Here is a 17,121-nt window from a genome sequence, read left to right as displayed (position 1 = left end):
AGAGGTAGGACAATACATGCATTACAATGCCGTTCCTATCAAAGCAAACCTGGTCTTGGAACTTGTGTCTGTGTGGAAGGAGGTGTCTCAACTGCCAGGGGCCCCCCGTGAGGGGGAGGCAGGCACAGAGCAGCATGTGCTTTCATCTGATATACTTCTGAACCTTTCAAAACTAGGAGTGTATGTTATTATTGACTATTCTTAAAAAGAATATATCAAAAATGGGGAGTTGCTTTTCAATGGGCATAGAACTTCAGTTCTGCAAGACTAGGTAAGTTCTAGAGAGCTGCTGTACAACACTGTAACTTGATTAACAGTAATGGATTGTGTGATTAAAAATCTGTTAAGAGGGTAGCTCTCATGTTAAGTGTTCTTAGCACACACACACACACACACACACACATACAAAGCCGCTGTGTGGAATGTTGAGAAGCCAGATACTAAGAGGACCAAGGAGTGTCCCCAACAAGGTTTCAATGCATCAACATGGATAGATCTCCAAACCCTGCTGAACTGAAAGCTGTTGTCTGCAGTACCTACCACATGACTGTCTTTTTTATCTCTGGAGACATAAAGCTGATGTCCTTTTTGTGTGTGTGAATGAATCAATGTATTATTTGAATAATTCAAGATGAACATTGAAGGTAAAGTGCTCACTGGATCCTGGGGGTAAGAGGAAAGTTCCTGGAGCAGTGAGAATGGAGGTCGGGAAGCAATGGCTTAGGAGTGGGGGCCGAGAGGAAGGGACAGCGAGTGCAGACAGGCGATTATAGACACCTTGGTCTGGCCACGAAGAAAGAGCAAGAGATTGGCTTGGGGGGTGACGTGGTACCCAGGGAAGGCTTTTTAAAATGGGAGGACACTGAAAGAGCATGAAAAGATGGTGGCAGGCAAGATGAATAAGGTCCTTGGGAAAGATGGCTGGGTGGGCCAGAGCCCCATGCAGCACATGCCTGTGCCCTTGACTCTGTCTGATGTGTGTCTGCATACCCAGCCCCAACCTAGCCCTAAATCAGTGTCCACTGAGGAAGGCATGGGGATGGTACATATGGCCACCAGCTATAGCCGACCAGGAAAGGGCAGCCTCCACCTTCCAAGAAAAGCTGTGTGCACAGAGCCACCTCTCAGCAAATGCACCCAAAGGCTTGATCCCACCTGCGGTCAGTGGCCTTTGGCCTCCCCCAGCCTTGGTGGTTAGCCAAGGGCAATCAGCAGCAGCCGAGTCCCAGCGCTGCCATCCCCTCCCAGAGGACCTTGGAAAAGACTGTTGCAATGAAGTCAGGGACCTCACTGCCATACTCGAGGCCACTCCCCAGTGCGTTGCTCAACCTGTCTCCTTTCCTTATACATAAATGCTGCTTCACAGGGCTGCTGTCAGAATCACGGTAATAATAATTACCTCACAGAGTGTTTGCGAGAATAAAGTGAGATCATGTACGGAAAACACCTGGCGACGTGCCTGGTAAGACAGAAGCACTCAGCAAACGGCGAATGCTTCCAATGTCCCCACGGACCTCAAGGTCTTTCTAAGCCGTAACACCCCTCAACTCTGCCCCCCAAGGCTAGAGATTGGCAGTGTCCCATCTCTGGGTTTCAGAAGCAGAGGACTCCAGTCAGTGGGGTTTGGTCCCTCTCTTCACCTCTACTAGGGGCCTGGAAAAGGATCTCCTTCTTTCTCACCCAGTGTGCTGCAAGGGGAAGGCCTGGCTCCATGGCAATCTCTCTCCCTGTGTGCCTCACAGGGCTTTATATGAGACCCGCATGCAACCAGGTGTGCAAAGCAAGAGCTAATACAAAGGGGCTTTATGGATGTCAGGAGGGAGAGATTCATCTATCACCAAGGGCAGGGACATCTGTCTCTGATCAAGGCTAACTTGCTTGCTCTGACCATCCTACATGGTACACACCTCTCCCACCTGGAATCCATCCAGCGCTGTCATCCTGTTCAGCCTAGCCCTTCTTCTCTCTCCTCCAGGATCCCTTTCTAGAATCCTCCTCACAACAGCCAGCCATATTGCTAACCAGGATTTAAGAGGGGTTCCCCTCAAAACAGTCATTATTAACCATTAGAAAAGTAATAGTAATGACTATCACAAACCAATGCCCTCAGGCTTGCTCCCACCCCAGGGCCTTTGCACTTGCTGTTCTCACTGTCTTCAATGCTCTTACCCTAGTTACCCACCTGGCTTGACCCTTTACTTCCTTCAGGTCAGTATTCAAATTTCAGTGAGGCCTTCCCTAGCCAAACTATCTAAAAATAGGATCCTCTCTATCAACTCTACTTCCCTTTCCCACTTTAATTCTCTCCACAGCACTTAACATCTCAAATACTATATATTTTCATTGTTTAACTTGCTTATTGTTTAGAAAGCCAGTTCCATGAAGGAAGGGCCTGTTTTTGTTTCATTTGTTTTGTTGACTTGCTAAGTCCCCACCTAGAATGATACGTGGTCCCACAGTAGATGCTCAATAAATGTTTGCTGAATGAATAAATGTCTCCAAAGCTGTATTCTGTGGAAACTTAATAGCTTAAAGGCTTTTATCAAGTAAGAATAGAATGAAAATAGCAATTACCAGGTAAATTACCCTAAGCATTCAACACAAGGACAATAGAGTCTATCTTATTCAACCCCACTTAGCACAGTGACTAGCACCTTAAAGGAGTTCAATGAATAGAGACTGACAGTAAATAAGCAAAGTAAATCTAAGGAGAGCAGGAGGGAATTAAGATAACAGCAGTAATCAAATTAGAAAGGGAATTAAGACAACATCATTAATTAAATTAGACAGTAACAAAACCCTAAAGGACTAGTTTAGAAAATGTACTGTCACACATTAAGATTATAAAAGAAAAAAATAAAACCAACAATAAGAAGATATTTTTATTCTGTTTTGCTTTAATTAGAAGAATAGCTCTATGCCAAGAAGTTTGAAAATTTCCATTAAAAACATAACCCACCTACCAAGGGACACACAGGGTTCCAATTTGGAACTGCAAGACTGGCAAATTTCATGCTTGTTTTTCCCTCCCTCATCCCGCAAGCCCTCCCTGCAAACGGGTGGCCCTTCCCAAAGGGCAGGGGCCAAGTGCAGGTCACTCCTACCTCCCCAGGGCCCACCCACAGCAGCCCGGACCCCTGTGTGCTGAGTACGCAGCGAGGGCCAGTGAGCCAGGAGGGGGCAGGGGCTCACCTTGTTGGCGCAGCTGAAGCCCAGCCCCAGCTCGGCCAGGACCTTCAGCACGCCCAGGCTACTGTTGCATTTGACAGCGTAAAAGGGCCTGACGCGCGGCAGGCACTTCAGAAAGCACAAGTGCTTCCTCACGATGGCCCCCAGGTCAGCCACGAAGAGGGCACTGACCTCACCCTGCACAACAAGAAGGGTGAATGTGAGACCCCACCCAGCCCCCTCCTTGTGTGTGCCGGCTGTGGTCCTCCTAAGAACCTGCCCCAAGCTCAGCTCTGACAGTGAAGCAGCCCTGCCCTAAAATTCTCTGGCGCTCCCAAGCCTCCAGAACAGAAGGCAAACTTTCCAGCTGCAGACAGATCATTTTCCCACCTCCAAGCCTTTGTTCCCACCATGGTCTCCACACAGAATACCCTTCCCTGATTCATGCATGGCAAATTCCTAAAGTACCTTCAATTTCAGCTCAAATGCCACCTTCCCCAAAGCAATAAGGCAACTCCGCCCTTAGGGCTCCCACTGCATTTTGCACATGCTGATACTCTGGAAAAGTATCAGAACTGTGTATACATCTGTCTTCTCCAGAAAAGTTAAACTCCTTGAAGGCCAAGGCTATTGCCTACATCCTAAAGCCCTGAGGTGGTCCCACTGCCACTGCAACCCATGCCTGTGGACAAATGGTCGTCACAGATACGCTGAGAGCCAATATGTATGAGGCTATGCGTGAGACCACATTACGTAAACCTTCCCTGGAACTCAACTTCCTTTTTATTCAACGCTTTTTTACTAATGCTCACTTGGCGTCTGACATTATGCTAAGGGACAAGAGATAAACTGACAGGGCTCTAGCCCTGAAGAGGCTTGGTCACGGCAGAGAACAAACCCCTCAAGCAATTACCAGCCATTCAATAAATACTAGATGGGAGTTCCTACAAAATGTAGTGGGGGACAAAGAGAAAGAAAATACAAAATCTGCATGGGGCAACTAAGATGACATTGATGAGTAATAAGGAATGGCTAGAAATAGGTAAGAGGGAGGCTGGGAGAAGGGGTTCCAGACAGAGAGGGAACAGCCTGGGCAAGGCATGATAAAATGATAAAAGAGCACATGGCATCATTGGGAAATAGAAGTAATTCAGCTCTGATGGAGCATAATGTGTTGTGGGGAAAACCGGAAATGGGGCTATAAAGGCTGAGCGGTTCTGCCTTGAGACTGTGCAGTGCAGTACTGACAGGGAATTGTGATTTTGAGCAGGGGTATGATAAAGTTGGAGGGGGCGGGGTGAGGCAGGGAAGAGGTTAAGGGGCCTTTGGAGAGATGAGGCCTGAACCATGAAGGTCCCAGAAGGGCACACTGGAGGGTGATTTAAGGAGGCTGAATGTACAGAGCTTGGCAAAGCCTAGATGAGGGTAGCAGAGTAAACTCCCAGGTTTCTGACTGAGAGGGCTGCTGGATGATGGTGGTGCTGTTCATTAAGGCAGGGAACACAAGCACCAAGAATCTGCGATAAAATGAGCCGTCTCTTGCAAATAGCAAGGACTGAATACCAAGTACGTGACAAGCTGAGGGTCCTTGGGGCCCTTTCCGAGCAGGCAGCTGGGCCTGCACAGGGACCAGGCACCCACCCCCACTCCCAGCCAGCCCCTCACCTTGGTGGCCTGTGAGGCCTCCAGAGTGAGCTCCTCCAGCAGGTCTCGGGTGCTGAAGCCCTTCTCCACCATCACAAAGTCGGATTCACTCAGGTAGCCAGCCATGCTGAGGAGGAGCCAGAGGGCTGGATGGAGCCTCTGGGGCCGCTGCCTCCGCCTTAGAAAGTATGCAACACACTATGTCGGGAAAGTGAGGGGCCGCTGTTGGGTGGCCTCCGCTGCCCCCCTCACCAACTCAGGCCGGGGTGCCCAGTCCTGCCACTCCCACCCCCCGCACAAGCCTGGGGAGCTTAGATTAATTGGGAAGGGTGGGGATGATCAGGAACCCTAACTGCAACAAGGCACTCTATGCTCTCGGAGACTCAGTTTCCCCATCTGTAAAGTCGATGGATTATTCTGGAGATCCCTTCCAGTTCTGAAATTCAGGTTTTAGTAAAGAGGGAAAGAATGGGAGAGAAGGAGCAGGAATGCTGAGAAACCCAGGTGGATAAGTTCTCAGAACGCCCCCAGTCCTGGCCACGCCCACGTAAAGAGGCTGCCAGTGGCCAGTCCAAGGAATCTCCACCCGAGAGCTGGAGCTTCGGCTCAAGTCCGCTCTCTGCGGCGTGACCTTGGGGACGCCCGTCCTCCTTCGGAGCCTCAGTTTAACCTTCTGTAAATGGGGGCTGGACTGGTCCTGACATGCTAGGATTCTAAGCATGCAAGCGGTGCCACAGGATGGGTGGGGGCCGCGGGGTCTCAGAAGAGAACTGAAGGCTGAGGTTCTGTCGGGGTGAGCCCTCCCGAGTGTAGGGCCGAGGTCCCGCCCCCCACGCTCCCTTACCAAGCCCTTCAGGGGGCCAGAGCCAGGCCGCTGCTAGGGGGAGTCTCCGATGACCTCGAAACTTGTGCAACACCCCTGAGGAGTGGCAGTCGCGGGGCCGAGGCCCCTGCTGAGAGGAGGCAAGAAGGACGGGGGGGGAAGATAGGTCAGCATTGGAACCGAGGGCACCCCCCCGAGGCTCTCTGAGCCACTCCCCGCACTCGCCTTAAAAACCATTTACACGACTTCGGTCCATAGGTCTCCCCAGCGAGTGAATCGGATCCTCCGCGCCTCGGCTCGCTCGCTGGCTCCTACCGGCTCGGGCCTCGCGGCCTGTGCCCCGCCCGCCCAGCGGCCACCAGCCCCCACGCCCCGCCTGCCGCCAGCCGCCAACTTATATGAGCCCCGCCCAGTCCCCGCCTCCGGCTCCAGGGCCCGCCTCCGCTCGGCCGCCCTCCGTAGCCCTGGCAACTGGGTGCCGCCATCCCATTGGTCGATTCTGACATAAAGCGTTCAGTTTCTGCCCGCCCGCGCCGCAAACCTGAGCCGCGATGCTCCCAGGTGAGCTCCCTTCGCGGCCACTTCTTGCAGGGAAATCGGATCCGCTGGGCCGCCGCCTCGGAATCCCGAGCGTCTACGCGATGGGACGCTTAGATCCTGGATATTGGAGCTTAGAGAGTGAGTAGGAAGCCAGGAGGTTTCTACTTGCTCTGGGAATCTTCTGTGACCACCTCAACTCGGTGGGGCGTCTCTCCTCTCTGGTGAAACTGCTCACTCATCCCCTCAAAGCCCAGGTCAGTGCCATCACCTTGTATTACTTTTCTTATAGAATATTTTTTATTTAATTACCTCTTCTAGCATCTTTTCTGATTTCCTTCAACTCAAAACCCAGCTAGAATGTCTTCAGAGAGACTTGTGGCTTCCCTGGCTCAAGGTAATCTCTCCCGTCATCCGTGGGGCAAACTCCTCCTCCTCACTTCGCAGGGGAAATGCGTCTCCTCCACGAAATGTTCTCTGACTTCCTCAACTCAATGCATTTCTTCCCTACCTGACAAACTCATCATCCATCAAAGTCCAGTACAATGTCACCTCCCCTGTTAACCCCCCCATGATTTTCCTAGACTGGAGGAAAAATGGAACTCACAGCATTTATACGGATTCCTCACTCACTTGGTTCTTGTTACCCAGTGTGAGCTTTCTGTTGTTGCTTTATACTTCTTGTTCGGTTATACTTCCCAGCTAGTTTGAGAGCTCCCAAGGGCAGAAACTGAGTGCTGACTCCTCAGAGTACCCAGTGCCCGGCGTAAAAACGAGGGCTCAAGAAGATTCATATCTATGGCACTCAAAATATAATTCGAAGGTTCATCTGGAGTGATAATTTTACAAGAACAGCCAAGATGTTCTTAAAAAAGAAGGAGGACTTCTATCAGCTATAAAAATATAAAGCCAGAGTCTTTAAAACAGAATGGTGCCAGTGCAGAAAGAGACAGTAGTAGAACAGAACAGTCTAGAACAGTCTCGTGCATACTGGATAATTCTGTTCACAATGAAGGCAGAATTTCAAATCAGTGGGGCCAAAGGACTTTTGGTCTAACATACATCTTCATGTTCATTGTCAGGCTGTAGGCTGCCGGAAGCCATGCTACTCAAGCTGTGTAGCAAAGCTCAGGCTGGAGCAAGACCCCCACAAATCAGTGGCCTTCGCAGCTGGCTCCCTCTATTACCCACCTTGATTTTGTTATTTTCCATTATACTATTGGCTTTGTTTTTACTTGCATTGTTGCCAAAGACTAAGCTAACGTTTGCTAAGCAGCATGGAAAAGATGAGAACATACACTTCCCAAAAGCTTTTCAGGACAGTGCTCCTGAAGAATGGAACATGCAGGGGCCAAATGGCGATCTTACCATAAAGTACCAAAACCTGCTGTTAGTCAAACATTGACCACCCCATTTCCACTGAGAATGCCCCCCTTGTTTACAATGCTAGTGAAACTAGTGATGGAAAGTTTTATAGAAATAGAGTCATGAGAAAATGTTGAATAGAATAACCCTGTTGACACTTAATTAATCATCTCATGTTTTCTTCCCTCTACTACTTCTATAGTTTGTTTTTCTTCTTTCCTAATTATGGTCCTTTACTAGAATTTGTGCCTCAGACGTGAAATTACCAAGTACCATAATTTTCCAGGAAGTAAAGATACCTCAAAACAAGTGCTGGGCATAAAAGCCATGGAGCATAAATCTGCAAAGAAGTGAAAAACTAACCTTTTCAAAGAATATTACTTCTCTCTCACTTACCAGCTTTACATCTCCCTGTATGGCCCCATAAGATGGCTGGTTAGCCAGAGACGGGTAAGTTTCCTCAAGGGAGGAACAACCTAAGACAGGCACAGTCGCAGGGGGGCCATCAGGTGAGAAAAAGAGGGCCAACAGAGGTGAGGCTTAGAACCTCACCCCCCCAGTTTTGAGAGAAATCTTCTACACCTGTGGATGTCTTGCTGCCCTTGTTCAGCTTGGATTAAGACCTGGTCTGTAGGCACAAACCTGATCATCTACACCTGCCTTCTTACAGTTCTAAATCATGCTTTCTATCTATATCTTGCATTTACCTACTACATTAACATTTTTATTAGATTCACATATAAAGTATAAAAATCAAATGAATAATCATACATTATATTTGATGTGATTGTTTATAGTTCAAGGTTTGTAGTTAAAACAGAAACAGTTTCTATGATATGAATGCCCTTGCACTGTTCACCATGTAAGAACTTGTTTAGTCCCTGCAGTAGTGGAGTCTTGGAGACCTGTACAGCATATGTCAAAGAGATTTTGGTATCCACATAGAAGAAAGAGAAATGTAGATAAAAAGGGGAAATTTAGTTTGCTGCCTACTGTGCCCTATAAAGGAGTATAAGATGAAGATATGAGTGTATGATTTTAGATTGGTTATAAATTTATTAAAGCCTCTAAGAATATTTTTGTGGGAAAGAATCCTAGCTAACTGTGGCACTAGGTGACCTGTATTTCACCCTGAGCTGATAGACTCCATAGTCGCTGCTACATACTGCACGCTCCTACGGTCACATGCACTACTTAGAAACTGCATTGCATAGAAACGTAAAACACAATAGAGTACATGTTAATAAGAAAAGTTTCAGTCAAAGAACAGAAAAACAATCACCTGTCTATCGCTTGACCAACCATGAATAGATTAGACAGGAAAAGAAAAAAGCTTGCCTATACTTATTAACCAAGTGCCTATACTAATGAATCATCAGAACAATAAAAAATAATCATATCCTTGCAAAATGGTATAAATAAAGCTGTCATCGACACTTTGTCGAGAGACCACCTCCATGTGACTCCGTGTCCTGTCTCTCCATACGCCGACTCCGTCCTGCACCTTCGGGCATCCCACCCCTAGGCTGGAGCTGGACTCCGGCAGTAGGCTTCTTAAAAACCAAAGGCACTTCTTGTGCTGCTTCATTGTCTCCCCAGGACACCCTGCACAACCTAATCCAAATTACACAGCACTAAACGCTCAGCACACAGCTATAGAACAGTAACCATGGAGTCCGGAAGAGCCATTTTCTGCTCTCCACCCAGCCTGGCCACATGACGGCTGAATATTCTTGGTTGGGTCATCCTGCTTAGACCAGGATCACTTCTATCTGGTTTGATTTCCCCCTGTGAATGGGAAGGGTTCAGACTGAATGATTTCTCTGGGCCCTTCTTTGTGGAACATTCTTGCTTTCTATGCATAGCACCAGCCTGTCTGGAGGCAGTCAGCTTTACAGGAGAGTCATTTGCAGATCCATGCTTTGAGAGATTTGCAGTCATTTGCACCGTAATGTGGAATGGTGACTGAGGTCCCCTGGAAAACAAACATATACTGACTGGGAGGGGGTAGACCAGAACAACCGTGGCAGGACCTCAAAGGAAGCCCTCAAGGAAAGATGACAGTAAGAGGGGCAAGGGGCACCCAAACAAACTTTGGCTCAAATTTTTTTTAATTACTCTTTGAGCTGCCTGTATTTGAATGCCATGGTCTCAGTCTGCCTCACTTGCTCTTTTCATTACCTGGTATATATGCTTACTGAATGAATCAATCAATCAGAAGGAATGAACCAGAATCTAATCTATCTGCTTGTCATCTGCCAAGAGTTAGTAGTCAAAGAAGAAAAATCTAGACTGGATACAGATAAGCTGTGGATTTATTTTTTTTCCCTACTGAGTATGTGATGTCACTGAATCTCCATGACAACCCTGTCATAGGGGCTATAACTATTCCCATTTTACAAATGAGGAATCTGAGACTCAGAGTTCAGTAACTTGCACAGTCACACTGCAAGTAAGGGTGGAGCCCAGATTTAGACCCATCTGTCCTGACTCTTAACCTACCAACCAGTGTCTGAGCATTCCGGCCCCAGCTCAACAAAAGTCACCTGGGCTGCTGGCATCCAGCCCAAAGCCTGGTGGCTCCTCTCCTGTCAGTCTCACATGCCACTCTTATCCATGGATGCTCTGGAGAGCCCTCAAGAATATGCTGCTAAAACAGGACAAAGAGCCTCCAATCTCTAGCCAGGATCAGACAGTCAATTTCAAACTATTCTTCCTGAACCAATCATAATCTTAGTTAGGAATACTGCAGTAATAAAAATGCCTTGTGTGGGCACAGAGCTGGAGAGTTTGAAAAGTGCTTTCCTTGTTCATCATTTCATTCAGGCTTCCCAATACTTCATGGAATGGATATCAGTTAAATTTAGGTTTGGCTGAAGAAAACAGAAAAGTAAAAAATAACAGAGCTATGAACAGAAGTTTATTCTACTATGCATGTAGTATAACACTGGAGGTGGGCAGTCCAAGTCTGGTGTGGCAGCTCCACAAAGTCATCAGGAACCAGGGTGCCACCTCTCTTTCAACTCTTCAGCTCCAGGCTTCTATAGCCTCATGGTCCAAAATAGTTGCTGGAGCTCCAGCCACATTCTCAGGGCTAATATTTAACCAGTATGTATGAGTGTTACCAAATTGTTCATGGTCATTGTCCTTTCTGGTCAGCGTTCATCTCAATACTGACAGTTAAGTGTTTTGGGCACCAACCCTGCACATTCCAGGGGGCAGGAAGTCTCCTTTTAAGCAACCATCCCCAAATTCCATAAGTGTTAATTTCCTAAGACTGCTGTAACAAAATACCAAAAACTAGGTGGCTTAAAACAACAAATATTTATTGTCTCACAGATCTGGAGGCTAGAAGTCTAAAATCAAAGTGTCATCAGTGCCATGTTCTCTCTGATGTTTCTAGGGGAGAATCCTTCCTTGCTCCCTGTAGCTTCTGATGCTCCCTGGAAATCCTCGGTGTTTCTTGGTTTCTAGATGCATCACTCTAGTCACAGGGCTGCCTTCTCCCTTATGTCTAAACGTCATCTTCCTTGTGCATGTGTCCCTTTCTGTGTCCAAAATTGTATTACGGCCACCTGAATGACCTCACTGTAACTTGATTACTTGTGTAAAGACCCTGTTTCCAAATAAGGTCACATTCTATAGTACTGGGGGCTAGAACTTTAACGTATCTTTTTGGGAGACACAATTCAACCCGTAACACCATCCAAAATGTACTTTCATATCATTGGCCAAAATACAGATACACAGTGCTAACTATCTGCAAGGGAGACGAGAGGTGTAGTTGGGTACATTGTTGTTTCCTCCCACCCCTAATAAAGATAGGGTGATACTAAATAAGGAAGGGAAACTGGATATTGTATGGAGACTGGCAGTCTCTGTCACAAGTAGGAAAGGTTATTTCCCCTTCCACAAATCAGTATACCAGTGCAGAACGATTAGGTTGTTTACTCCATAGGGAGAGGTAGACAGAGAAGTAAGAAACATTTATTGAGCACCTACTGTGTGACAGCAGCCATGCTGAATGTTTATAAACACATGATGGCACTTACTCTTTAGATAACCCTAAGAGATAGGAATTATTAGCCCCATTTTAGAGATGAGAAAATATGGGTTAAATCCTTTGCCTAAGGGTACACAGCTAGAGGTCACAGAGCTGGAACTTACCTCTGACTTGACTGAGTTTATGAGAAAGGCCCCAGAAATGGGGCAGGAAGCCAGAACAGAGAATGCTAAGACCAGGCCAGGAGCAAATATCTGGGGACCTGAGAGAGGCTGGAACTCAGAGTCAGATACAAGACAAACTGGCAGAAAGGGCACCAAACAGAAGTCAGTGCTACAAACTCCCTGAAGGCATCAGTGAGATGGAGACTGAAATAACCAAGAACCAGAAGCTGAAAGCAGCCTTAGGCATTGTAAGGTCAGGGCTGTCTTCAAATTAGGGATGGAAACCTCTAACAGTAACCATCGTTTACTGAGCATCTCCCAGGCTCCAGGCACTGTATCATATGCTTAATAACAATAATACATCGCATTGCCAGAGTACTGACTATCATGCAACTGTGTTGTAAGATATATATATATATATATATATATATAGCTTTAACATCACAACTACCCTATCAGGCTTGTGCTATTAAGATTATAGTGGAGGAAAACAAGCTAGAAAGGCTAATTAACCTGCTCAAGTCACACAGCTAGTGAGTGGCTCCACTACACTACAAGCATTTCCTCCATCCTCACAAGTCTGTGGAGTAGGAGTTACTACTCTCATTTCACGATGGAGGAATCTGAGGCCCAGAGAGGCCAAGTGACCTGCCTGAGATCACACAGCTGGTACATAGCAGAGCCTGGACTCAAAATTAAGGCTATGCACAGGCGAGGCACTTAAATTGGTGCAGCCCAGGTCATGGTGGAGCAGTCCCTGGACCCCAACCCTTGGGACCCTGAATTCTAGTTATGAGTGAGGTGTCTGTGTCCCCTGACACAGAGGCAGGCAGCCCAGGGGCCTGGTCTGTGCCTCAGAACCGAGCACAAGAATGGGCACCAAGGAAGCAAAGCTCAAATCTGTTGACTGAATGTGAAATTGTAGTTACAACCCTTCCCTAGACAGACAAGATGCTAAGATGCTGAATTTGGTAGTTGGTTTCTTTACTCTCTTTTATGGTATTTTCACTCTCTTTTATGAGAGCTAAATAAAAATGTGACAAATAGTAACAGTGTATTACAATTAAGGAATTCACACACCTTCTCTCAAGCCAGACCTGAGTCATTTCTGACAAATGTAATGAGAAAACAACAACCACCAAAAAAAAATTATAATGCTCAGTTGAAAATTCTTACTTTCTCCAGCTGCTGTCTCCAGAGCCACCTGGGAATGGAAGTGAAAAAGCTGTTGATGTTTCTGCTTTCTCCAACGGTTCTCAGAAGGGTGCGCATCAGAATCACCTGGAGACTAATTAAAACAGAGTTCCAGACCCACCCCCAGAGTTTCTGATGCAGTAAGGCTGGCATGGGCCTGAGAAAATGCATTTCTGACAAATTTCTAGGTGACGCCGATGCTGCTGGCCCAGGAACCATGCTCGGAGGATCCCTGGCCTAAATGAACTCGAGTCCCAGTTGGCAAAAAGGTCAAGGCTGTGTATCCTTGAAGAGGGTATCAAGATTTTACCATGTCCCCTCTCTGGCAGAGCGGTAGGGTGGTACAAAAACCAACCTGGGCTGAATGGCAGTACTGTCTCTAGATAATAAGTGAACAAACTTTGGGGGTATCTAAGCTACAATCCATTTCCTGGAGCAACCCTCACCAGCTGGAGGACCTTGGTAAAATTACTCACTTTATGTAAGCCTCGCTTCAGTCATCTATGAAATGGGCATACTAAGAGTGCCTACTTCCTAGAATTGGTATAAGGAGTTCACGAGCATTAAAAGCTTTTGCCTAGTGTTTGGCACATACATTAGCAAATGCCTTCTAGGTAATAGCTATTAGTATTGTTACGCTGAGCCAGGGGATAGAAATCCAGAAATGTGTCAGAGGGATAGTGCTGGTGCAGGAGGAGGGAAGCAGCCCCACAGGAGGTTTCAGAACCTAAGCTGAGGACCACCCAGCAGGGGTCAGAGGCTCAGGAAGAGGGTCAGCACAGTGTGAGGAGGTGAGTGGTGGAATTCCATTCCATTGCCCTGTAGGATTTCACAAGGCAGAGGGCCGGTGTGCTGAGCACTGAGTCATGCAGGCCTGACCCAAGCAGGGCCTCTTTCTAAATTGTTGCAGTAACCACGTTCTCCTAAAAAACTGCTCACTCACCCCAACGAAGAATGGAGCCAGACAGACACATCTGGCCCTCTGCAACCCTGCCCCACTGCTGCCTGAACTCACTTCATCCATATGCCTCCTGTTAACTGACCAATCCAGAACACAGAGACTGTGGGTAGGTGAGGGGCCAGAGCCAGGCTCAGTGGAATCCACTCCAGAGGAAACCAGAGAATGTTTGCCTCTGTCTCTGAGGCATCCGGCCACCCCTCATGTCTGTGAGAGACCCTGGGTCCTTTGGGTAAGCCCCTTCACAGAGGCCACATAGCCAGTCCAAAAACATGGACACCAGACTTCCTGCCTTTGAAGGGCACAGCATCACTTCCTCTGTATTCTGTTGGTTAAAGTGGGTCCCAGAGCTCTCCCAGATTCAATGTGGGATGACACTACACAACAGCATTAGTAGTGGGATGCATGGTTCACTGGGGGCCATCTCTGGAAACTAGCTGTCCCAGAATCCACTGAATCTCTACATGTCAGCTGTCCCTCTGTCTCAGTCAGGGTCATCATCTTTAGCCTGGAGGTCTGCAATAATTTCCTAAATTATCTCCTTACACTAGTCTTATCTCCTGCCAGTCCAGCCCCACACTGCCACCAGTGTCATTAAAATGCAAATATCTCAAAATGCAAATTGTCGATCCCTATTTACAACCCTGCAATGACTTCCCTTTGCTCCTGGGATAAAGTCCCAGATCCTTAACAAAACCTGTGAGGCTCCTGGGCAGGGGACCCACCTCCAGTCCCGACCATGCCTGGCTCCTCACTTTCCCTGCCGCCACCTTCCAGGCCTTCCTGCAGCTCCTTGAACCTGCCGTGCTCTTTCCTTTCCGGGAGCCTTCACATTTGCTGTCCCTTTGCCTGGAACATCTTCCCTGCCTCTTCACCAGACCAACTGCTGCTCACCCTTCAGGTCTCTGCTTAAACATCCTTTCCTCAGACAGGCTGTCCCCGATGCTTTGAATCAGTCAACACATGTTTTTGTTCCAAGTAGGAGAAAATCCCCTTCAAACTGGTTCAAGCAGTTTGAATAAAAAGGGAGTTTATTGCCTCATGTAACTAAGACATTGGAGAATAAAAGCTCACACACAGACTTTGCTTCACGTCTCAGCTCTGCTGCCTTGGGGCTGGCTTTGTCCTCAGACGGACTCCCACCCCACTGCCAGCCCTGGCCCCCAGGACTGTGTTTCCCTGTCCTTTGAGGTGCGCATCTCTGACTGATCAGGCCTGGGTCTCAAGCCACCCCCACCCCTAACAGGATGACGGAATCAGTATGGAAGGCGAGTCGGGAAGGGTTGTTTCCCCAAATGAGAAACGGAGCATTGTTACCTGAAGAAGGGGGACGCATTCCAGGCAGGTAAAATAAACACCAATGTATTCCTTTTATGCCTTTGCTGGCACCTGAATGTGTCCTTTACACACCCAGGTGCCCTCTTGCCTCAGGAGCTTTGCTTTTATTTTAAAATCACCTAAAATCCTTTTTCAAAAAGTATTTTATTTTGAAATTTCATACAGAAAAATTTTTCAAATAATACATACCCTTAACCCAAATTCCCTAAACGTTAACATTTTAACATTCTTTGCCTTTACATTTTTTTCTTTCTACACATGTGTATTTATATATGTGTGCATACACATACATATTGTATATGCACCTAGATAATCTATTTTTTTTCTGAACTGTTTGAGAGTAAGTTACAGGCATAATCCCCTTAGCATTAATACATCAGTGTGCATTTTGCCTGGAATGTGTATCCTCCAGAGACCCATGCGGCTCACTGGGATATGTGGCACAGCCTCGCCACCTTCAAGTTCTTGCTCAAAGGAAACCTTGTCAAGGAGGCCTGTCAGAGCCCACCACTCCATACACACGGCTTCCCTTCTCAGACTTCTTACCCCTCTTTACCTTTTCTTCTTTTATAGCACCTTTCATTTTCTAGGATACTTTAGAATTTATGTGTTAAGTCTGTGTATTTTAAGCTTCATAAAGACCCGGCTCTCGTGTTCACTGAAATATCCCAAGCTCCCCAAACAGTATTTAGCACATAGCAGATGGTCAATATATGCTTATTGAATGAAGGAAGGAAGGAATGGGGCAACCCAAGGTCTTGGCCACTGAGCCACAGGGTGCTTTTCATCAGGCCATGCCGAGGGCCGGACTGGTTTGGGAGCTTTTCTATGATGTCCTCTGCTGTTGCCCAGACTCTCCATGGACCATATGTGACACTGATTTATGTGACCTTTGTGCTTGTTGGGATGAACCATGGTAACACTGTGAGATCTAAGTGTTATTGTTACCTTTGCCTTCCTTTTGTCTCTCCTTCCCCTGCCCCAAAGCCACCCTTTACCCTAATGTGCTTCTCCCACAAGGCAACCATTCCCCTCCTGTGTGGCAGAGGCAGGGCCGTGTGGTACAGGGGCAGGAGCCCTTGGAAAACTGCCCCCAGTTCTCTCCTCGGTGACTTCCATGACCTCTGAGACTCTTGGTGGCTCAGCTATCACCCGCCAGCCTCCTAATATCCTCACCTAGGGAATCTGGGTTGAGATTGTGGCCTTTTCTAGGACGAAAGAATGTGCGGTTTGCTCTCACAGGAAAGAGATGATGAGAAAAGTACTTTCAGGTCTGGGGTAGCTGCTTCCTGCCTCTCAGTTTGCGAACTAAACAAATCTGAATGTAAATCTAAAGCTGCCACACCCCAGTACTTCTATGACCCTGGCAATTTGCTTCAGTGTCTGAGTCTTAGTGTTTTCCACTGTAAAATAGGTATGGTAATATTTTCTTCAGAAGGTTTTTGGGAGGGATAAATTAAAAGATACATGCAAAGCACTTTGCATACCACCTGACACATAGAAAGTGTTCCAGAAATAGTAACCAGTATTGGCTTCTGGGCTCTGAATGGACTCCTGCAGGCACACATGGGCAGGGGTGGGAGGGGGTGCACTCCTGGAGTCCTGTTTGCACACCAGTTGTGGGCCTGGGTGCTGTGTGTGACTGCTGCCAGGATGGCTCCCTGGGCCAAGGTTGTGGCTGTTTTGGAGACACCGGTTCCTGATGTCCAGCCCCTCATCCCTCCATCTCAGAGCTGAGCCCAGAAGTCTGAGTCAAAGAAAGCACTTGAGGTTCCTGGGAAAGCTATCTGGCCCAGGAGCACTTATCAGATGTTTCCCCCTACATGGTTAGTTTATTGAAATATTGTATTCCTCACTGACAGCTGCAAAACAAATAACTCCCAAAACTGAATGGCTTAAAACGAACCTTAATTATCTCACACAGTTT

The 17,121-nt window shown here is 47.3% G+C and overlaps 1 protein-coding gene and 1 long non-coding RNA gene across 7 annotated transcripts in view; one reads left to right on the top strand and one right to left on the bottom strand.

Moving 5' to 3' along the window:
- The window catches only part of AZIN2 (antizyme inhibitor 2), a 54,210-nt gene extending 48,197 nt beyond the window's left edge, over positions 1-6,013 (bottom strand). For 3 of the 6 annotated variants that reach the window (XM_037010404.2, XM_037010405.2, XM_017667988.3), the window contains exons 1-4: positions 5,861-6,013; positions 5,657-5,765; positions 4,834-4,990; positions 3,193-3,366 (exon numbers count right to left, since the gene is read on the bottom strand). In XM_037010404.2, the coding sequence (XP_036866299.1) occupies positions 3,193-3,366; positions 4,834-4,938 (279 nt within the window). In that variant the 5' untranslated portion in view covers positions 4,939-4,990; positions 5,657-5,765; positions 5,861-6,013. Of the gene's footprint in view, positions 1-3,192; positions 3,367-4,833; positions 4,991-5,656; positions 5,766-5,860 lie in introns of those variants that run through there. The other 3 variants (XM_073233601.1, XM_017667990.3, XM_037010406.2) reach the window with 3 other exon arrangements.
- Positions 6,014-6,158: 145 nt separating this feature from the next.
- Positions 6,159-16,669, top strand: LOC108401811 (uncharacterized). Its single transcript, XR_001854272.3, has 3 exons — positions 6,159-6,429; positions 12,890-12,968; positions 13,087-16,669. It is a non-coding gene; the product is annotated as an uncharacterized lncRNA (long non-coding RNA).
- Positions 16,670-17,121: the final 452 nt, after the last annotated feature.

This window comes from Manis javanica, chromosome 4 (genome assembly GCF_040802235.1).
Source record: "Manis javanica isolate MJ-LG chromosome 4, MJ_LKY, whole genome shotgun sequence".
In the NCBI taxonomy this organism is placed as follows: Eukaryota; Metazoa; Chordata; class Mammalia; order Pholidota; family Manidae; genus Manis; species Manis javanica.
Note: the sequence above shows the minus strand (reverse complement) of the source record. Positions and strands in the feature narration are given on the sequence as shown.